Source organism: Anguilla anguilla, chromosome 7 (genome assembly GCF_013347855.1).
Source record: "Anguilla anguilla isolate fAngAng1 chromosome 7, fAngAng1.pri, whole genome shotgun sequence".
NCBI lineage: Eukaryota > Metazoa > Chordata > Actinopteri > Anguilliformes > Anguillidae > Anguilla > Anguilla anguilla.
The window spans coordinates 3,239,721-3,261,778 of NC_049207.1; the positions used below are offsets into that span (position 1 = coordinate 3,239,721).

The 22,058-nt window shown below is 44.3% G+C and overlaps 1 protein-coding gene across 1 annotated transcript in view; it reads left to right on the forward strand.

Moving 5' to 3' along the window:
• LOC118231096 (thyrotropin-releasing hormone-degrading ectoenzyme-like) overlaps positions 1-22,058 on the forward strand; it is a 107,300-nt gene that overhangs the window by 58,788 nt on the left and 26,454 nt on the right. The window contains exons 7-9 of the mRNA XM_035424578.1: positions 4,177-4,242; positions 12,477-12,542; positions 19,482-19,669. Coding sequence (XP_035280469.1) covers positions 4,177-4,242; positions 12,477-12,542; positions 19,482-19,669 — 320 coding nt within the window. The remainder of the gene's footprint in view (positions 1-4,176; positions 4,243-12,476; positions 12,543-19,481; positions 19,670-22,058) is intronic.

A 22,058-nucleotide genomic window follows, 5' to 3' on the forward strand; every position in this document is an offset into this window, starting at 1 on the left:
AGGCCCCAAGGGCTGCTCCCCGAAAACTGTTATCAAACGGGCGCGTCCCCGACAACGACCGCTTAACAAGCTCTCCTAATTGGCACTTCAGATGGGTTTGATGTTCGCGGGGCAAGCGCCTCGTTTGGGAGTAAACCCCGGGGACGATGTTACGTTGGGCATTCCAAGGGCACACCGAGTCGGTGGACTTTAAAGTGGCGGTTTATAAATTCGTGGCACATCCAACCCGAATCACTCTGGGTACCGTGTTCTCATAAAATAAGCCGTGGTGCTTCAGTAAATGAGTAAAAACCAAAAAATGAAAAAAAGAAATCACAGTTGGCGTACTGTTTTATTGAAGGGTATTCGTATTCCTTTCCTGAAGGACGTAACATCTTGTGGGGAAAGTACAATTATTTGATCTGGTGTTGCCTATCTGTTATGCAAGCACACCACTGATCCTGTTTGAAATTCCCTGGCTATTTACATTTCCATAAATCCGGATTCAAAGTGTTGCAGCTTTGTGTATTTCTGAAAACCTAAACCAAGAGTCACTGGCTGAGTAACTGAAATCACAAGTGTAGCAGGGCCGATGTCTGTTAAGGCTCTGTTAAGGATCTGCTGTCAAATCTGGAGCATGTCAGTCCTGCGCATGATTGGTTGTAGCATTTCCCAGGGAGGAAGGAGTTTCAGCTGGCTGGTCTGCAATGTCAACTGTGTACCAGTAACTACAGTACTTCTGGTCAATCATACATCTACAGTTAAACTGTGTGATATTGTGTGATACCTACACAAGCGTTACTAGTGCCCATTTCATAGAGGATCAATGGAAAATGTGCAGAAGAGAAAGTGCACATTTTGGCACTGGTCCACAGGGTACTGAATAGAACGGCTAAACCGGACGTCCAATCAATCTTCCAACCCTACAGCCCAGCCAGATCTCTCTGCATCAGCAAGCTTTAAGCAGCTGGCTCTCTCCTCTCTGTGTAGTCACTTCCCCCAGTCATATTGCCTACCCTTAATGGGCCGACAGTGGTGGAACAACCCTCCCAAAGTTATCAGGGACAGCAGAATCGCTGGATATCTTCTGACAGAGACTAAAGACCCCCCCTCTTGCATCTCGGTTCCTCACCCCCACCCCCACTCCATACCACTCCCTCCTTTTGTACTAATTTAGTTTATGGTGTTCTTATATTTTCCCATAATGTTTTGATGGTTTTTATGTTTCTCTTCTTTTGGAGCTTGTAATGGAGTCTGTGGTCTAGTATCGCATTTAGAATTTGTATTTTGGTTTCTTGGGACTTGTCCAGGGTGTATTCCTTCCTCTTGCCCAATGCATGCTGGGATAGGCTCCAGCACCTCCCGCGACCCTGACCAGGAATAAGCGGGTGTAGATGGTGGATGGATGGATTGCTCTTGATTAGCAGCTATCTTGCACAGGGATGGTGCATCTTTAGTTATTTGCCAGGGAGTGCTGATAGCGAAGTCTGGCACCATTATTCATATTGATAAGGCAAGTGCGCATCTACTTCTCCTCTGCAGTACGTTTCTCCGCATAAGCACATTTGTGAATTCATGTAATGCAGTACGATGCAATGGACAGCCGAGTGAAAGGAAACATAATGGGTTTCGGAAAAGAGTACATGGTTGCCTGCACTCTGTCAGATTAACCGGGGGGGCGGGCGCGCGGGGGGGGGGGGGTGTCAGTGATGAACACTTGAACGCACAAACACAACCCAGCATTCATTCCAAAACTGGCAAAAGAGGGTTTATATTACGCTGCAGGCCACTGGAGCAAACTGAAGTCACTGTCATGTCCGTGGAACCAGCTTGAGATGATGATGCGTGCTTTAATGCCACAGCGTGCCTAGGTAGTTCTGCTGACCGTGTGCATCCCTTTATGCTCATAGTCTACCCCTTTTTTTCAAATGGATGCTTCCAGCAGGATAATGCGACATGTCACAAAGCACACACATCATCTCAGGCTGGTTCCACGAACATGACAGTGACTTCAGGTTACTCAGATGGCCCGCACATTGCTCGAAGGTCTCAATCCAATAGAGCACCTTTGGGATGAGGTAGAGCAGGAGATTTGCAGCATGAGTGTGTGGGCAAAACATCTGCTGGAACTGCGTGATGCTATGGAGTCAGCAAGGACCAAAATCCGAAAGGAATGTTTCCAGCACCTGTATATTCTGTACAGTGCAGTGCGTAAGTATTTGGGCAGTGATGCAATTTTTGTTGTTTTACAGCGGCTCTGTACTTCAGCGCACTGGATTTGAAATGTAAAAAAAAAAGATAAAGTGCAGTTAAAAGTTAAAGTGCATGCTGTCAGCTTTAATTTGCGGATACTCACAGATGAAACATGAGAAGCATTGGGTGAAGCATGTAGGAATCGCAGCCATTTTTATACACAGTCCCTCCATTTTGGTGGACCAAAAGTTGGAAGTTTGGCTGCTCAGCTGGATCTTGGCTAACTCTGTGCTGTTGCATCATTAGTTCATGCGCAAGAGAGCTAACGAAAGGTCTACAGTTGACTGTCAATGTAGACCAAATAAGAGTCAATGCCAGCAAAGCAAACCAGCATGAGGTGTAAAAATCTAAATTAAGAAATAGACATAGCCAAAATATTTGTGGGTGTGTCAGGGTAAACTGTTGGTACATTGTTAAGAAACAAGAATGTGTCTGAATGTGATTGTGTGATGTTTATCGCAACTGAGACTTCAAGTAGCGTCATGAAAAAAAAAAAAAGATAATTTGACATACAGTTAACACCTCCCAAAATTCACATGCACTCCTGACAATGCCACTTTGTGCTTTGGGTTTTCACCTTTTTGTATTTTTGCTGCAGCTGCGTCTCTCTTCTGGGACCTGAGGCCATTTTACCCATGAGCAGGCAGAGCGTGGCATATTGACTCCATTTTGCCTGAATGACATCATCCAGTTTGATGGAATGGGAGTGTGACAGCTACAGTACAATCTGCTTAGCACAGGGCTGTGGGGGACATGTGGAATTCTTGCATTCCGAAATGGATTTTGATTTTTAGCGTTAACAGTGTCAAAATTTACATTTCATTTGACGTGACACTAAAATTATGTTCTTGCGCGGACATTTTAAAAATACACCGTAAAATGTTCAGTCAACGTGTACTGCCTACACATGATCCCTGTTGGACCCGTGTGTGCTCTGATAGAGTTGAATAGAGTTGAAATGTTTGTTTGTGTGTGTGTGTGTGTGTGTGTGTGTGGAGGGGGCGGGGGCGGGGATGGAGCAGAATCTAGCAGCAGGATGCTTTTATCTCCAGCTACATGGAGATATCTGAGCTGAATGTAACATTACCTCATTCTTCACGCGCGGCGTCGATGTGTTTGTTTTCATGCCTGATCATGTCTCTGTTAATGGAGTTCTACTGTAAATGAAACATTGCTAATTTGCGTTTGAGTTTGCTGTCACTGTTGCGTATCAGGTCCTGAACCTGGCGTATTAGCACGTGTAACACATCACGTTTTGCTTCCGGGTCATTTAAATTACAAAACCTGTGCATTGCAGATCTTTCCTATGAATACTATCCAGGTGTGAGTGTAGACAACGAACATGTTATCACAATGAAGTTTATTAGAATGTATAAAATATTGTGATACAAATAAAAATAATGTTATTACTCACCTAATGGACTAATTGTGGAAAACTGGCTATATCTTATGGTACTAAGTATTTTGTTAATTAATAGCTGTTATTGTTAATAAAGGAAAATGATTGGACAATGGTCGGGACCAATGGGCAGTTTAAGGGGAAGTTTTCTGCCTCCTCAATTTTCAGCTCAGCAGCTGTCACTGATTGTAATGCACCGTATAATGGTAAAAGATAGCAGTAAAAATACATTATCTGCATTAACAATTGAAATGAAAATTCAGGACGCTGTGCATTTCTTTGTTAACAGTATTTTTAAAAGCTAAGTTTTAAGTCCCCCCATGCAATTGCTGTGAATCTTGAAAATAGTTCAATAAAAATTGTTCACAGAAATAAACAAATAAATCCACAATAAATTGGGTCATTATAAATGTAATTTGATCCAACAAAAACTGATCGATGGTTTACTGAGACCTGCAGTCACTGCAACTTTTCTCTTTTCTTTTATTTCCCTCCGTCTCAGTCTTTTTCTCACCTGATCTATGGTTTTTTTGTTTTGTTCCCAGGGTGCCTCCCTTATCCGGATGCTGGCGAGCGTCATGGGCCAGTCCGTGTTCCAGAGGGGCTTAAATGTAGGTAAAGGGCCTCAGAGTCCATCACACACACACACACACACACACAGACACACACTCACACACACACACACACACACACACACTCACGCGCACACACACACACACACCCGGTCTCCTGTTATTTAAATAGAATTTCACTGGGGGGGTCTACTCATCATTTAAACATGATTTAAAGCCTTTGCCAAGTGAGGACCTTGAAAATGTCCCCGCTAAGTTTCTAGGTCTCCTCTTTGGTAGGTAGACAAGCACACACACACACACACACACACACACACACACAGCAGGTGTGTTCCTTTTGCTTGCTGACACAGTGATCGGCAGCGAACAGTGGAGGACTGTCTCTGTCACCTCACAGGCACGCATGCTGGGGGCCTCCCACAGACACTGTTTCTCCCCCCCTTACAGGGATTGGGGCACGCAAACGCAGGACTTAACTCCACATTCCTCATGATGTTTCTCTTTTAGCTCACACTTCCTGGAAAAAACATTCCCAGAATGCCGCAGTATAGGAAGTTGGGGTAGCCCCAGGGTGGAGGATAATTCAGGCGGGAGGTTATAAGTCTTTGACTGCTGGAGATGTTGCTGTGTGTGTGTGTGTGCGTGAGTGCCCCTGTGTATATATGTGTGTGTGTGGGGGTGTGCGTGTGTGTGTGCGTGAGTGCCCCTGTGTATATATGTGTGTGTGTGGGGGTGTGCGTGTGTGTGTGCGTGAGTGCCCCTGTGTATATGTGTGAGTGTGTGGGGGTGTGTGTGTGCGCGTGTGAGTGCCCCTGTGTGTGTGTGAGTGTGTGTGTCCCTGTGTCCCTGTGTGTGTGTCTGTGTGGGGGTGTGTGTGTGTGTGTGTGTGTGCGTGTGTGTGCGTGTGTGTGTCCCTGTGTGTGTGCGTGTGTGTGGGGGTGTGTGTGTCCCTGTGTGTGTGTGTGTGGCTGCTGCTGCCTGCGGGCCGTGTGCTCTGGTCCCACGCGTGTGCGCTGTACTCCACACACCTCCCACAGCGCACACGCCACTCTGAGCAGCTTCCTCTTGCATGTGCTGAGCGTGGCTGTGCTGGTTCTTACATGTGCTGAGCATGGCTGTGCTGGTTCTTACATGTGCTGAGCGTGGCTGTGCTGCTTCTTGCATGTGCTGAGCATGGCTGTGCTGGTTCTTGCATGTGCTGAGCATGGCTGTGCTGTGCTGCTTCTCACATGTGCTGAGCGTGGCTGTGCTGGTTCTTACATGTGCTGAGCCTGGCTGTGCTGGTTCTTACATGTGCTGAGCGTGGCTGTGCTGCTTCTTGCATGTGCTGAGCATGGCTGTGCTGGTTCTTACATGTGCTGAGCGTGGCTGTGCTGTGCTGGTTCTTGCATGTGCTGAGCATGGCTGTGCTGGTTCTTACATGTGCTGAGCCTGGCTGTGCTGGTTCTTACATGTGCTGAGCGTGGCTGTGCTGCTTCTTGCATGTGCTGAGCGTGGCTGTGCTGGTTCTTACATGTGCTGAGCCTGGCTGTGCTGGTTCTTACATGTGCTGAGCCTGGCTGTGCTGTGCTGGTTCTTGCATGTGCTGAGCATGGCTGTGCTGGTTCTTACATGTGCTGAGCCTGGCTGTGCTGGTTCTTACATGTGCTGAGCGTGGCTGTGCTGCTTCTTGCATGTGCTGAGCGTGGCTGTGCTGGTTCTTACATGTGCTGAGCGTGGCTGTGCTGCTTCTTGCATGTGCTGAGCATGGCTGTGCTGGTTCTTGCATGTGCTGAGCATGGCTGTGCTGTGCTGCTTCTCACATGTGCTGAGCGTGGCTGTGCTGGTTCTTACATGTGCTGAGCCTGGCTGTGCTGGTTCTTACATGTGCTGAGCGTGGCTGTGCTGCTTCTTGCATGTGCTGAGCATGGCTGTGCTGGTTCTTACATGTGCTGAGCGTGGCTGTGCTGTGCTGGTTCTTGCATGTGCTGAGCATGGCTGTGCTGGTTCTTACATGTGCTGAGCCTGGCTGTGCTGGTTCTTACATGTGCTGAGCGTGACTGTGCTGTGCTGGTTCTTACATGTGCTGAGCGTGGCTGTGCTGGTTCTTACATGTGCTGAGCGTGGCTGTGCTGGTTCTTACATGTGCTGAGCCTGGCTGTGCTGGTTCTTACATGTGCTGAGCCTGGCTGTGCTGGTTCTTACATGTGCTGAGCGTGGCTGTGCTGTGCTGGTTCTGCCCAGTAATTGGTCCCGATGGATTTAACGCAAAATAACACCACAAAACGAAACTCTCTTACATACGCGCACCTGGACGCCTGCAGGAACCCACACAATCACATACAAACACACGTACACACACACACCCACATATGATACGCACATGTGCGTGCACACACACACACACATACACACACACCAGCTTCTCAGAAGGCATTCTTGCACTAAACAGTGAGCCCTTATGGCTTTCCGTTATGCTGGCATTTTGCTGCCTTTCATGGTTTCAGTGAGTAATTTATAATTCACTTTGGGGGGGTGGTATTGGACCCCTTACAGTGCCAGCACTGCAGGAGCTCTTTTTTAATAATGTGCTTTTGTCTGCTGTTAGATCTATCAGTTCTCCCTCCATCTGATTATTTCCTACATCACAGCTCCTTAACAAGCATCGCTCAATATTTGCTTCATTTAAAATTTTTTTTCCCCAAAACTCTTCGTACAACTCGCTGCACCAACATGCAGCTTGACACCACTGCTCCTTTAATTCCCAGAATGCACCAAAACACGTCTCAAAATAAAATAATTCTACAAAAACACCTGCACTAGTTTTCTTCCGGCAAGAATACTTTATCACAACAACCATAGCACAATGACCTAAAAAAGAAAAACCACTAACAACATTTGACATTACAGTAGATGTCAGTCTTTGAAGCAGTAAATACATTTTTTTGCTCTCTAGTTTCATATTTGTTATTGTGCGCAGGTATTACTTTGCTCTTTGGTTGATAGTGTAAGAAATGCGTGGAGTTTCTTTCTTTTTTTTTTGGTCGAACAGCTGAGATGATCCATGGCATGGTCTATTATGGTAGCCCTTATCTTATCTGAGACAATAGATTGCAGTCTTCCTCTCCTCTGTGTTGAATGCCACCACACATTCCTACTACTCTCCCTCCTCCCTCTCCCCTCTTCATCACCCAGTCATTTGTCTTCCGCATTCACCCACTCGTATATTTCTTTATGGATCCATTTTGAACAAAATCGTTCCAAAGGTAATCTCTTTTCATATAGACAGCCATGAAATCAAAATTCCCCCAACAAGTTGGAAGGTCTTCAACTCGGATGGGAATCAGCTGTGATTGATGTATTTACAAAACTCTAATCAGCAGTTTGTCTCTATAAGCATTATAACATTTTTTGGGGGTTTTGAATGTATTTCAATATAGTATGTGTGACATAGCAAACTGCTTTCCACTTGCAGAATAAATAACATTATAGTAAAAATTTTACCAGTGAACACAGATGAATGTGAGGCAATGTGTTTTATAATTATATATATATAATTATATTTCAGAATGAATAAGTACAGTAATATACTGATGCGTAATCCCTGTTTATGAATTAAGATTTATCTCATTTTAAATTTATCTGTTTATAACAGAGAAGGCCCCAAAAGGTTTCTGTCAGCAAACCTGTAACATTAGTCACAAAAGTATATTCCTGCAGTGGAGACTTATCAGGGAAGTGAAGTGCAGTCGTGCATTATTTTGCTTCTGAACTTTGTGGCTGTAATTCAAGACTTACTTTTCTCAAGTTTTACCCACGTTTACTTCATCTTCTACTGATTTTCTTTTTTTTTTTGTTCATTAAGACTTATTAAATGTTGCTCCAAGTGAAGGACAAAATACTTTGAACCGCTATGTGGTGAAGAGGTTCTTGATGCACAGGCACAGGAAGATTGGTAAACAAACTGAACTATGTCCTACACTGCGTAATATATTCATGCTATGGATTATCAGTATATAAATTCAGGGATCCATTTCTTCTACTTTTTCTGTTCAGGTCCCAGACTTCTTTGCATATTTAAAGCAGACAGGCAGAGTGTATCTTTACAGGAGGTGCTTAATTGAGGTCCACTGGAGCAGATCCTGGACTTGCCACTGACCCCGTGGCCTCAATTAGTCTGCTTCTGAATACCTTTGGTGCAGGGGTACCGTTCTTTACTTAATGAAAGCAGAAACGGTGTTTTATATCTATGTGGACATAACACTTGCAGTGCCAGTTGGGCAATCAGATCTGTATACTTTAAAAATTAGACTAAATTCCACAAATCTGTGTTATATTTTCAGCGCCCGTCAGTATTATTATTAGTTTTTGATGAAACATGAAATAAATTAACTGTTTATTTCATTACACTGATGTGTTCTGTTGGTTCGGTCCCCAAATAGACATTGGATTTGAGCCTGCGCTGTGCATGGTCAAGCTGTCACTGTCTGTTCAGCTGAACCTAAATCAAAGCTAACGTTTGAATTTCTTTACCACTTTAGATGTGGAAAATTAAATACCCCCCCCCCCCCCAGAAGGCAGAATAAGAACAAAAGAACAGAATAGGGCCTCATTAATGGGTAATAGAAAAAGCTGAATAAGCTGCTTCTAATCTTCTAGTTTCCTCTAAATTGCTCTCATAAACAGTGATGCAACTTGTATGTTATTCAGTTTTGAACACACTTGGACACTATTGTATTTCTTAAATCATTTATGCATTTGTATGTTTATAAAGATTTGGGCATTTTGAAAGTTCATTGTGGTGAACATGTCTTTGCTGACCAAACAGTGATGCTGAAGAGAGTGAGTTAATTTAATAAATCCAGTCTTGAGATCTGGTTAAGGTCTGTCATAATAAGCGATTAATAAAATTTAATTCTGATTCGTTTAAAAAAAAAAAGAAACCGTACAAATGAAACTCATGAAAACAGCTTGGAAATGTACATTTTATATACGTCCCTCATTTTGTCATGGATCCCAACCCTTGCTCTTACTTCAAGGACCTGTCAGTCGTAAAATATACCCTTAGGGGGAACTTACTTCCGTCTGAAAATAATATGCATAAGTATATGTTGTACTGGGCCAACCGAGGGTCTACACATGCGTTCGGGCTCTTAGATTTACAGGTTCAGTGATGTCTGTTTGGTGGTTGTGAGGTCTTCTGCATCGTTAAATGTTACAGTGCGTCAGTTTGAGCTACGGTCGTCCCACTGTAAACAGCCTCAGCATTCCTCTCCGTGTTTATTGTTCATCTTCCATGGAAGGTCACTGTGGATGGAAAAAAAAAGTTAACAGAGAATCAACATGGACTGAAAAAAAGGCAAAAAAAAAAAAAAAAAAAAATGCATCAGTGTGTGTGCTGTCGTTGTGTCATTGTGTGTGTTTTTGTCTCTTTGCACTAGTGTCATCCTCACTAATTTGTCGCTTCCAAAATAATAATAATAATAATAATTTCAACGGGTGCAATCCGGAAATTGTGTGCAGTCCTAGAATGTTCTGGCTCCAGTTGCCCAGAAGGGACTTAGATAGATAGTTAGTTTATTGTCATTCCTTCTCCTTACAGGTTATGCAAAGAGTAGAACAAAATATAGTGCCCCTGGGGCCATAGTGCAATACTTGAAAACAGAAAAAATTAAACAAGCAATAAAAACAAAACAACTTCAGATTGTGTCCTGAGCCCTCAGGGGAACACCCGCCACTCAAGCAGAAGCATGGCGTCGGATACAGCAGGACGCACGTGAATCATACCGAACGGCTGCAGCCGCTCACCTTTCCTGCTGGTTTTCAGCACAGGCACAGTAGGGAGGGGAGGTCCAGCTAAGAAGCCTGATTTATCACCAGACCGTGTTACAGGAACGCACTCACGTTGTGTTCAGTGCTGTTGTATTAGAGAAATGCAGAGTTTTAGTCAGGGAGAAATCCAGGTGTGGGCTGTATTCGCGTGAATCTGTATTTTTAACGCTGGGTTCAGGACACAGCTGCTTGTGATGAAGACTCCTCGGTGGCATTTTTAGAGCCGGGTAGATGGCATGCACCTCTGTGTCTAACGATTTTATGTTTCGCCCCCTCCTAGCTAAATGATTCCGTCTCAAGGAATTTAAAGGTGGTCGTAAAAACAGAGGCTCGATCTGTCGAGCACAGTGAGCTCGGCTTCCATTAAAGAGATTTCTCTTCTTATCATTCACCTAGAAACCCCGCTCCCACCCCCCTCCACCCCCCCCCCCACCCCCCCCTCCACCCCCCTCCACCCCGTTCACACCGCAGCTTAAAGCGAAAAGACGTGAAAATATTACGTGCCAAACATTCAAGCATTTATCTGTGAATTTGAAAAGTCAGGCGCAATTTTTTGGATGACTGTGAGAACTCATTAAACCCAGCAAGGCCTCGTAGCATGTGCACTCTGAATGGGGGTGATTTCATGTGCTCCACTTCTTAGCAGATTGGGTGTCACAGTCCAGGAAGATGGGTATCTATTTTTATTTATTTTTTCTATTTTTTATTTAATCATTTTGTGGCCAAGTTTTTGATATATGTCTTTGACTCTGTATGTAAAAAATGATCTATGTCACATTTCTGACAACAAAGATTAGAGATTAGCTATGCTGGAGAAATGGAATGCTTGCTATTTATAAAAGGTATTTCTCATGAATGATGGATAATTACTAATTAAGGTTTCATTACAAATAATTTATGTTCACTGTCAAAAAATGCACCCAACAGAGTGTCTCCCATTTTACTAAGAATGAGATGCATCTCTCTCTGAAAAAACATACCTGTATAGTCAATATATCAGCTAAGCATGTACTTGTTTATATTCTTGCATTGTTGTCTTTTTATAATAATCGTTTCACTAAAGCCTTGGAAAGAGATTAGACAAATGGGGTCACAGAATATGTTTGTGTCTGAATTTTATTAGGTGCAGTTGCTTGGCGCTTCACGTGTTCCATGACTGACGGGTGAATTTCGGTGCTGTCAGTTTGGTGACAGGACAGGATTAGGATCTGATGTAGGAACGTTAAAAGGAAAACCACATTAAAACTGCATCCAGAAAGTCATGATGCCTCAGCGCCCAGCATTAAGCACACAGACAGTGAGACAGTTCCTGTATTCTGGCCCTGTTTGGTGAAAATGCATCTCTCTACCAGGCTACCAACTCGGTACATAGTTTGCAAGTTAATGATTTAACAACACAGGAAATACAAACTAAAAAAACATAGTAGTGCAGTTGATAGCCTTACTATCACCTCACAGCCAGAAGGTCATGGGATCGAATCCTGGCCGGGGTCTTTCTGTGTGTAGTTTGCATGTTCTCCCTGTATCCCTGTACTCCTGTTCCTCCCACAGTACCTACGATAGGCTGATTGGAGACTCTAAGTGTCCTGCTGGTGTGAGTGTGTGAGTGAATGGTGTGTGCCCTGCAATGGATCAGCAACCTGTCCTCGGTGTATTCCTGCCTTTCACCCAATGCATGCTGGGATAGGCTCAGGCCGCCCTTCACCCCTTCTCCGCCACAACTTCAGAATGAGCAGGTGGGGCATCGAGTCATAGGTGGATGGATAAAAAATAGAAACTTTTTAAAAACTCAGCTTTTTCCTTCTAACACATACTGTAAATCTCAGATTCCACACTGTGATGACTCCTCTGGCTGTGTCAATCACAGTTTTCCAGGGGTAATAACTCTCAGCTGTGGGATTGCAGAGAAAAAAAAAAACTGGCCACGTGGATTTCTGAGGATTGCTTGTGCTAGAGAGTGCATGGACCCTGCAGCAGCGTGTCTGAACAGCTGTTGCCATTATGCATTCTAAAATAAAAAAGAGAGAAAATTCTCAGTACGTACTGTAAGTGAAAATAACGTTAATCACGGGGAAGTGATTAATGGGGGTGGCGGTGTAATATAATTGTGAGGAAACTGCTAGCAACTCCAAGAGTGTCAGTTCCACCCTGCCACCGGACCCTTGTGCGAAGCACATGAGCTGAACTACTTCTGTAAATACCCACCTGTTTAAATGGATTGCATGTTAAAAGAGTGTAGGCACTGGGTTTGAGCAGTGCCTTTAAATATGCCTTTATAAAGGCCGGTCATAGAGCGTACAGTAAGTCCTGCATATACAGGGGGGGGATCTGTCGCTGTAAAGGGGGGACCTCTGTATGTATGGATGTTCTGAGACCACAGCAGTCATGCTTTTATTTGTTTAACTGAAGCGACAGGGAGACACAGGAGTGGAATTAAGGCCTGTCTTTCTTATTCCTTGCAGGACTATCTGCTGACTCACATGTATGGCAACGCTGCTCGGGATGACCTGTGGAACAAGCTCTCGGAGGTAATGCGTTATTTCCGTTTGTTTATGGCCACTGCGGGGGTACTAAAATGGCCGACTGCAACCATCTCTGCATCCAGCATGTTGGGAAGATGCGTGTAATTGATAAATTAAGTGTCCGTGGTGCAGGAAGTGCCGGTTGAGTGTGTGGCCCGCAGTGTCTGCTTACAGACGTGTTACCATGTTTACAAACCAAACACAAGCACAGTAGCACCATGGTTACCGGTCCTGGAGAGCTGCAGTGGTCTGTAGGCATTCTCTTTCCAGTCACAAACTTAGAAAAACAGGATTTAACCAGTTAATTGAAAAAAAAAAAAAGAAATTCACTGTTGCATTTTGCACCTGTTATGCGCGTGTAAATGCTTTACGGAGGTGGAAAATTCCTGGATTATAGCCCTCCAGGGTTGAGTACCCCTGAGGTAGACTGTCACTTTTGACATAATTAATTTACTGAGGCGTGATTGAGTAAAAGCATTAATTATGTTGTTTATTATAATGCTTAACAGTAGTTAAGAGCTCCAGGCACAAGCTGGGTTTGGAAGCGGTGGTTTAGGAGGGTAAGAATGGGGCAGTGTTATCCACTCATTAGCCATTAGCACTGCAATTTACTGTAGCTGTCTGTGTGTTTATTAAAAAGAATATGGTCTTATAAACCATGCTTAAATTACTGACATTTACCATGGCTCACATACAGGTACAGTGGAGAATATCAGGACCCCTTGTCTGACTGAATTGCATTTGCACCAGCAGTTCGGTCAGAGAAGCGTGATAGGGACTCCTCCGCTCGGTCCCGCTCATGCAGACCATGACTCCTCCGTGTGGTCCCGCTCATGCAGACCACGGTCTTTGGCGAAGCAGCTGGTTAATTGGCTGACTGCAGATTGTAAAAAAAAAAGAAACAAAAAAGAATCGGTTAACTTCGCCTGAGTCACTGGATGTGTATAATAGCCTGCGCCCTTCCAAATAGATGAGGGGGCCCCTGCAGAATGTTGGAATGGGGCTGGAGTTTGGGAATTGAAAACTGTCAACTGTCGTTTATCCCGGGCAGTGCTGCCGTTGCGTTAAATGGCTTCATGCAGGCTGTTAATGCATCTTTCTCACACGCTGAGGGGAGGGTCAGTGCTACTGCCGCTGGATCAGACATTCCCTTCGCATGGTACCGCACGTGTGCGATACTGAGCAATACTGAGCGATACTGAGCAATACTGAGCGATACTGAGCAATACTGAGCGATACTGAGCGATACTGAGCGATACTGAGCGATACTGATCAATACTGAGCAGTACTGAGCGATACTGAGCGATACTGAGCGATACTGAGCAATACTGAGCGATACTGAGCGATACTGAGCGATACTGAGCGATACTGAGCAATACTGAGCAATACTGAGCAATACTGAGCAATATAGCGCCATCTGAAACCACAGATGTTTTTTCAGTTAATATAACTGCCCATTAATGAATTCAGCGGCATTAACCGCCCATGACAGCCAATCATTTTATGAATACTAATAGTCGCAGCTGTCATTATCTATTCATGAAATCCAATTTGCCGTGACGTCCTGCAGTACTTTTTTTTAAAACGCTGAGAGCCGTTACTCGTTTCGAGAGTTCACGGTTACCTCGGCCTGTAATGGTGGGCTGGGACGCTTCTTAAAACCAAACTGTTATCCCTCAGTTATAATTTATAGGACAGTCCTAATTCGCTAATCGCTTGTGCGGATGTGGTATGCCGTTTGTGTAATATAACCAGGGGAAATAACTCACAGTTAGGCTCAGGCAGCAACGGAAGACCAGACTTTGATTGCTTCGCTGCTGCGCTATGATATTTATGTATATTATTAATTCCTTTTTTTTTTTTTTTTTTTTTTTTGCACTGTCGTAGCGTGCATTTTCTATTTAGTAAAAAAATTTTAAAATCATGTTTGGATTAAGTAAATTATGGACGCACATCAGTATAGCAATTATCATTTCTCCCTTTTTAATTTGGTTTATGAAAGATGTTTATTCTGAAAAAGAAAAAAAATAAATTCTCAAAGCTGCTACTGTTATTTCCAGATCATAACTTTTCAGAAGAAAAGAAGAACAAACACATTATCAGTGAAAAGAATATTTCTATTTGACTGCTCTGGCTCTATGGGTTTTGTATGAATACAGGGGTGGAGTGGGGTGGTCGGGGGGGGGGGGGGTGGTAGTGTTGGGGGAGGAGTGGGGGGTGATGTTGGGGGTTTGGGGGGGCATGGTTTACTGTCAGTCACTGCATCTGGTCGGTGACAGTGTTGTGACAGGTTGCCATGATGGCGGTGCTCCCCCAGGCCTGAGCCCCGACCTCGGTGACAGAGGGCAGACGTGGCGGGACGGGGCGCGAGCCGTGTGTAACTGCCCCGGTTCTCCCCCAGCCGAGCCTGGGATTAGCAGAGCGCTGCCCTCCTCTTCAGCTAAATCCACTGGGCCTTCTCCCCACTGCTCTCCACAGTGGACTGGAGACGGGCCAACAAAACCATCAAGGGATCCTTAACCTTTTGTCTGCTTGGAGCTCAACTATAATTTAAATACTTTGTAAAAAAAAAAAAAAAAAAAAAAAGGTTCATTAAATATTTAAGGGTGAAGCCAAGGAAAGGTGTTCTGCTGCACTTGGACTGGGGAAAAAGCAGTTTCAACCTGTATGAAATATTTGGGGGAAATATTGGAAAGAAGTTTTTTTTTTTTTGGCATGGGTATTTATTCTGATAGGACTGTACATGATATGAAGCCAGTCTTAATCAGATTTTCCTCCGGAAATTGAATTAAATTGAAAAGGTATTTACAATGAAGGGCTTGTATTAGGTCAAAAGGCACTTAAGAACATGTGTGGCAGTGTGTATTGGACTGAGGGGGAGGCATTCTGTAATCGTGTGTCCTTGCACAGAAAGAGCTAAGTCACCTCGTTTTCCAGTGAGGGACGTGCCCAGTGCTGTGGATGCTGATCAGAGATTACTCTGAGCCACATACAGAGTCGCTATCTCTGAAATACATCCGCGGGCCATCGGACCCTGTAAACCTTAAAATGTAATAAGTCCGATTCAAATACAAAATCTACTCTAAAATCATATTGGAAGCCCCCCTAAGAAGAGGCCAGGATTTATAAGCCTGGGTTTGATCTGGTTTGATGTTGAGCTCGGCTCGTTTAATCTGCTGTAAGCTACACAAAGAGCGGGCATTAGGACAGAGAAAAGGCCACTGCTGTAGTCTCGATTTAAAGCAGCGGCCTCTTGCCCGCATTCGGCAGTGACAGAGAAAGATCTAACGCCAGATGTGTGTGTCGATCGCTTGGTATCAGGCCTGGGATATCATCCCTAATATTTTTTTCAAAGCCCCTGTCAGGATCAAAGATAACACCAGAGTCTCTGATTTGTGGATTAGGCTGCCCAGATCTGAGTGAAAGAAGATCCAAATACAGTAATATGTCATTCCTGCTTCCTCCTTATCTGCATGCACCTGTAGAAAGGCGATCAGATATCCACGGTTCAGTATTGACGAGGAAGTCGGTGTTAAAACAGTGATACTTCTTTTCTTGATATTGCTGGAAAATAGAGATGATGGGCCCCGTGAACTGTTTGAAAGGAACTGCCATGGCGGAGTGTGTGTAAAATGGCAGAGTGGCAGTTTATAAATTAGCCCGAAAATGGTCGATGCCACGTAATTAGAGGTCTGGAAAAACATGTTCGGCGTGTGGCCATCTGGGCTGTCAGCCTGAATTTCGGCGGTTGTCATCCAGGTGTCCCCGCCGGCGCTGTGGGTTAGCGATCGTTTAGCGTTCAGCGCAGATATTCGGCTAATTATGCTATTAGCGAGCAATTACGAGGTCCTCATCGGCGCGAAACAATAAAACGATGCTGCCGCAGGTCTGTACGGCGGGAAAGTGAGGCACGGATGCACAAACAACGTCAAGAATAATGACAGAGCAAAATGATATCCTACGGGCACGTCGCAGGCTGTGTCTTACTTGCTCGTTGCGGGCTGACGGATTTATTTTATTTTTGCACATATTGTGACGGGACACAGACGAGGGTGGAACAGCTAACAAAAAGTCTAAAGAAGGATCCTTACCCAGATTTCATCGCAGGGACTAAATAAGGAGATTTGGAGGCCTTGTGGTTCTGAAACGTAGCGCCTTGAATAAAACAGGATGACTGACGCTTCAAGGCCTGAGACATTTTCCTCAGAGCCAACAGGAAAAGCTAAAAGCAAAAAGATTTCTGCTTTTCCCGTCGACTCCGAAGATGACGTCTCAGATGTCAACACATCAGTCGCCCTGTTTTATTCAGAGGCGTTCCTGAGCCTTGACTCCTCCGACTTTCCGTATTTCTGGTGAGAAATAACCCAAAGGAGGATCCTTCATTATGCATGGTGCTGTACTGTTATGGGTGTGAAGCACCTCGTTTGTCCGATTTTATTATTGATTTCACATACGGGTAATCTGAGGCAGTGGCCAGGGAAAATATTCACTTTGAAAAAGCGAATTATATAAAATTAGTTACACTATTTAAGAAACACAAGGCCAATCCCAGCATCCAGTGAACTATGTACAGGTATTTTCCCAATTGCTGAATTTGCATAAAAAGAAAACCGAAGAACTGGTCAGAACGTCGGACAGTGAGTCTGGTGAAGCCGATGAGCCCGCAGTGAAAGATCATTATGTTTCACATAATTTTGTTTATTTTGCAAGGACGAGCAACCACGGATGACTTGAGGTTCATTCTAGCAGGCACAGCGTATCTACGCCCTGTGAACTTATCCTCAGTCGCAGAGGGTATCGTATCTTCGGATCAATGAGATGGAGCTAAAAAAAAAAAAAAAACATATTTCCTGGTTTAACACAGAAACACCAAAATCTTCTTGTCAGCTGTTATGAATTCTGTCAGTGCTGAGAGAAACGCTTCTTCTCAGGGGCAGGCTTTCACACATCAGTGTCAACACGAGAAAGAGGAGACAATAAGCCGACTGACAGTAATAATAAAATGGAACTACAATATTTAGAACCCTGGATGTTTTTCCCTACTTAGAGGTGTGATATTCCTTTACTTGTTCCTGTGTGAATGTATGAGTGTTCTGTCGACCTTGTATTCTTTCCATCACTGTACATCACGCTGCTAATTTTGAATAAATGTCTCACATTCCCTCAAAAAAAAGAGAGAAAAAATGTAACTATTTTGTGTTCTTGGCGGAGATTTGAATTTGCCACGTTGTCATACAGCGCATTGAGTGTGCATGAGTGTCAACAGACGTAAACATCTCGCTGTCATTCTTCACATGCACCTGATTAAGTGGTAATTGAATAAATAAGACGACAGAATTGTCAACAGCGTCAAAAGGTTGTTCTTTAGTCTAAACAAATTGTGCGTTTGCTTCAGTCAGCGTGGTTGACTTAATTAAGTCTTGTATCTTCCATTATTAATAGCGTCGTATTTTTATGACTGTGTGATATTCCATTGTGTTCAACTGTGACTGAGCTGCTCAATTTGTCTGCACCCTTTTCATTGGTCTACTTTTGTCATTTAAATGTGGTGGGGGGGGGGGGGTTTCGTTTAGTGAAAATCAATTTATATTTGACTGCCGCTACACTGTCGAGGATCTACAAAGCCAATCATTACAAAGATAACTCAGGTTCTAAACTAATTCTCCAATTGAAGCTTGCTGTGGAGGGGAGGGGTGGAGAGCTACTAAGACATCAGACAGCACTAGAGGAAGACGTTCTACCATCACCGTATAAGATTAATACTTCCTTTGCCATTCAAAAGTAGCAAAGACAGGAGAGACGTGACAATTGTCCGTCCAAAAGCTATGGATGACATGGGTCAGCATTAGAATGGAAAGTTTTATTGGTGTAAATGGGTAGTTAATGACTGAAATTCTGAAGAAAAAAAAACAGGAATGATGTATTTTGTTTAGAAGAGTAGGTGCTGGTTTACTCTGAAAATGAGCAACTCGTAATATGAGGGCTCACCCAACTCAGTTGTTGACAGTGGATCTCTTTTCTGCAGTATATATCCATTCCACTGTGGTTCCTCTTAGGAATGATGTCTGAGGTTCGGGAGCACAGTAACTGTTGTTGGGTGGGACTCCTAACACTGGACTATAATCAGTCAGCTTCCTCAGCATTTCAAATTAACTGAAATGAGCACATTCAAAATTAAAAAAAACTTCATTTTTTAGAGAGAATGATACAGTTAGCACACCATGGTAGCACAGCTCGATAAGGTGATTGTGTCAGGGGTCCAGTAAACACCACTGGGTTTCTGTGCTGGGTAGTCAGACGCTGCCTCCTCATTGGACGACTGCTGCTTTCCACTGTTTCCTCGACAATGCTGTTTCCTGTTTCCACACCAAAGCTGTTTCTTTTTCCTCGCCAATGCTGCAAGAACCGTTCCTTTCCGGCTCTAATCTCACAATTTGACACTTCGATTACCTGTATATTTCCAACTGCTGCTTTTTCTTAATCAATAGCTTTCAGTTTCTCTGAAATGAACTCAGGCCACACACACACTCTCACATGGTTTTTCTTTCTGACATTTCAAATTACAGTTTGCAGTTGCTTTGTTTTGAGGGTGCAGGACTGGTGGTATTATTTATTTATTATTATTTGATTTTTTTTTTTTTGGTAAAAGGTGTCAACTACAAGCATCCGAGGGGTAATTCTTTGTGCACGCGTATGTTAATTACACCATGCCCACTGTTGTCTCGCAGTGAATTGGGAGACAATTCTACAGCCAAGCCAGGGGTACATTTTGCATAGTGAAACCTGATGGGACAACATCTTACTGCGATTTAGCTGCTCAGTTTGCTTTCTGTAAAGCGTGTCAGACGTCAGCGAAGATTTCTCCCTTGTGCCCAGACACCACTGCGTAAATATGAGCATTGATTTAAAATAAATCCCAGCGCCGCTACCCTCCCTCTTCCCCAGGCCATGCAGAGAGAAGGAAGTGACATCAACATTAAGGAGGTGATGAGCGGCTGGACGCTGCAGATGGGCTACCCGGTGGTCACCATCAGTAAGAACGACAGCCTGGACGGCGCCGTGACCATTGCCCAGGAGCACTTTGTCTACAACGTGGACACCAAGATCAGGGAGCCGCAGCTGTCCAACCTGAGGTAGGCCCCAGCTCACGCTCGTCCTGCAGGTGGCAGTGTGTGTAGGTGGCAGTGTAGTGTAATGGGTAAGGAACTGTAGCTTAAAGGTCACAGGTTGGATTCTCGAGTACGACGCTGTCGTCGTACCCTTGAGCCATGTTGCTTCTGCATCATACTTAGCCTGTGCATATCCAGCTGTATAAATGGATGCTTCAGTATATATCCAGCTGTATAAATGGATGCTTCAGTGTATAGACAGCTCTATGAATGGATGCAGTGTAAATGTTATGCAACAAGTTGAGTGTATGCTAAATGCCTGTAATGTAATGTAATGCCATCACACTGCACACGTGCTGCCCATCCTCAAGACACATTAGCTGAGGTCTGAGGTGGGGTGTGTGTTGCGTGGCGACCTTCGTGCCAGTTTAAACTGGGGGATGATTAGCTGGGGGGATGATTAATAATAAATAAAAAGAAAATGCATTTGGAAATTTTGCCAGGAGTGGATAAAACTGCACATTGGGTAATCACATGCTCTGTTTCACTGCACAGAACACAGCTGGTCCCATTTTAATCTCTCTGTCTTCTTCGCTCAGTGCACCGCTGCTATTTTCACGCTCCAGTTAATAGCATGAAGTCACAGCATCATTTTGAGCGGCAACCTCTTTTTGCAAACCCTCTACTGTATGTGTGCACAGAATCAACCTGTTACACCGGTGTCATCATAAATGATGACGGCAATAACGCTTAGTTAGTATTGAGGTTTGACACTTAATATCCATGGGTTTTCACACACCTTGAGGCCATGTCTGGCTTAGCTGCACTTTGGAAAGAGATTTATCACGTCTAGACAAATGAGTTTAATCCTCCATTAAGGCGCCGTGAATAAATCAGGGTCAGGATTAAAAAATAAATGTAAAATTTTGGCGGAAAACAAGAAAAATCGATTCTGCCTCTTAATGAGGACACCTCGGTTGTAGCCCTTTCCCAAACCTCAGCAGAAACGTGCTTTATTGTGTTTCTTTAGTGTAAATACTTCCCTGTAGAGATCTCCTACAGAGCAGTTGTGCTCACAGTGTGATGGCTTCAGGAGTACAGCGTCAGAGCCGGCCGTGTGTATGCAAACGTAGCGCTGAATGTTGGGTTCAGGGCAATGCGGCGTTCGTGTGTGCAAGCGCAATCCTGCAGAAGCCTAGCTGTGCCACAGAGCAGTAGCATGTCACATGTTCCTGCTGTTCCATCACAGTGGTGCAGCTTAAAGATGGGTAGGTGCTCTACCCATGCAGCACTGCACCTGTGGATCAGTTTGAAGTGTGGCGGCATGTTCTGCAAAGCAGTGTGGGTGGACACTCATTCGTGTTCATTCATTTCTCACTGACACACTATCGAGATGTTTTTGCCCCCCTCCTCACATTGTAATAAGTGATGGCCGTGCATTTCACTATAAAGATACAGTATTGAGGTGATGTTGCGCCCAAGCTATTTTCCTGCCCATAACCCATTACGACGGCTAAGATGCTGTGTACTGGTATGTGTACATGTTGAAAATATCCTGTATGTGAAACAGTGCACCATCTGGGTCATGCATATTTAAACTGTGTTAGCTACATAAGATAGATTGGCAGCCTATCCAGGGTGTATTCCTGCCTCTCGCCCAGTGCACGCTGGGATAGGCTCCAGCACCCCTCCGCGACCCTGACCAGGAATAAGCGGGTATAGATAATGGATGGACCCTGCCCAGGAATAAGCGGGCATAGATAATGGATGGACCCTGCCCAGGAATAAGCGGGTATAGATAATGGATGGACCCTGCCCAGGAATAAGCGGGTATAGATAATGGATGGACCCTGCCCAGGAATAAGCGGGTATAGATAATGGATGGACCCTGCCCAGGAATAAGCGGGTATAGATAATGGATGGACCCTGACCAGGAATAAGCTGGTATAGATAATGGATGGACCCTGACCAGGAATAAGCGGGTATAGATAATGGACGGATGGATATCTACGTAAGTTTCTGTGAAGTGACACGTTTTTATGCGAGTGGGACTGGCTGGTTTAGTCTGCGACTGCAGATTTTCGCCTGCAGTGAGCGTGGCTTTTTTAAATAAAAATTAAAAAAGGACCTGGAACCTGGCAGTGATTCGGCACAGTCCATTTGAAGCCGTATGACGTTGAGAACACGGCAACGGCAGTAATAGCACACGATTCCACGGTTCGTGGTTGCTGTGCTTTTGAACCCTCGCTAAATGCTCCCGCTAACTGTTCGGCTGTGGTCGTGCGGATACTCGATTTGAGGCTGTATTTTAACGAATCGTTCATTAATAAGGCCCGGGTAGCGTTCACAGCAGGAATTGCGTTCAGCGTTTTTATTTTTTTTATTTTTTTTTTCAACAGATCTCTGATCCCTC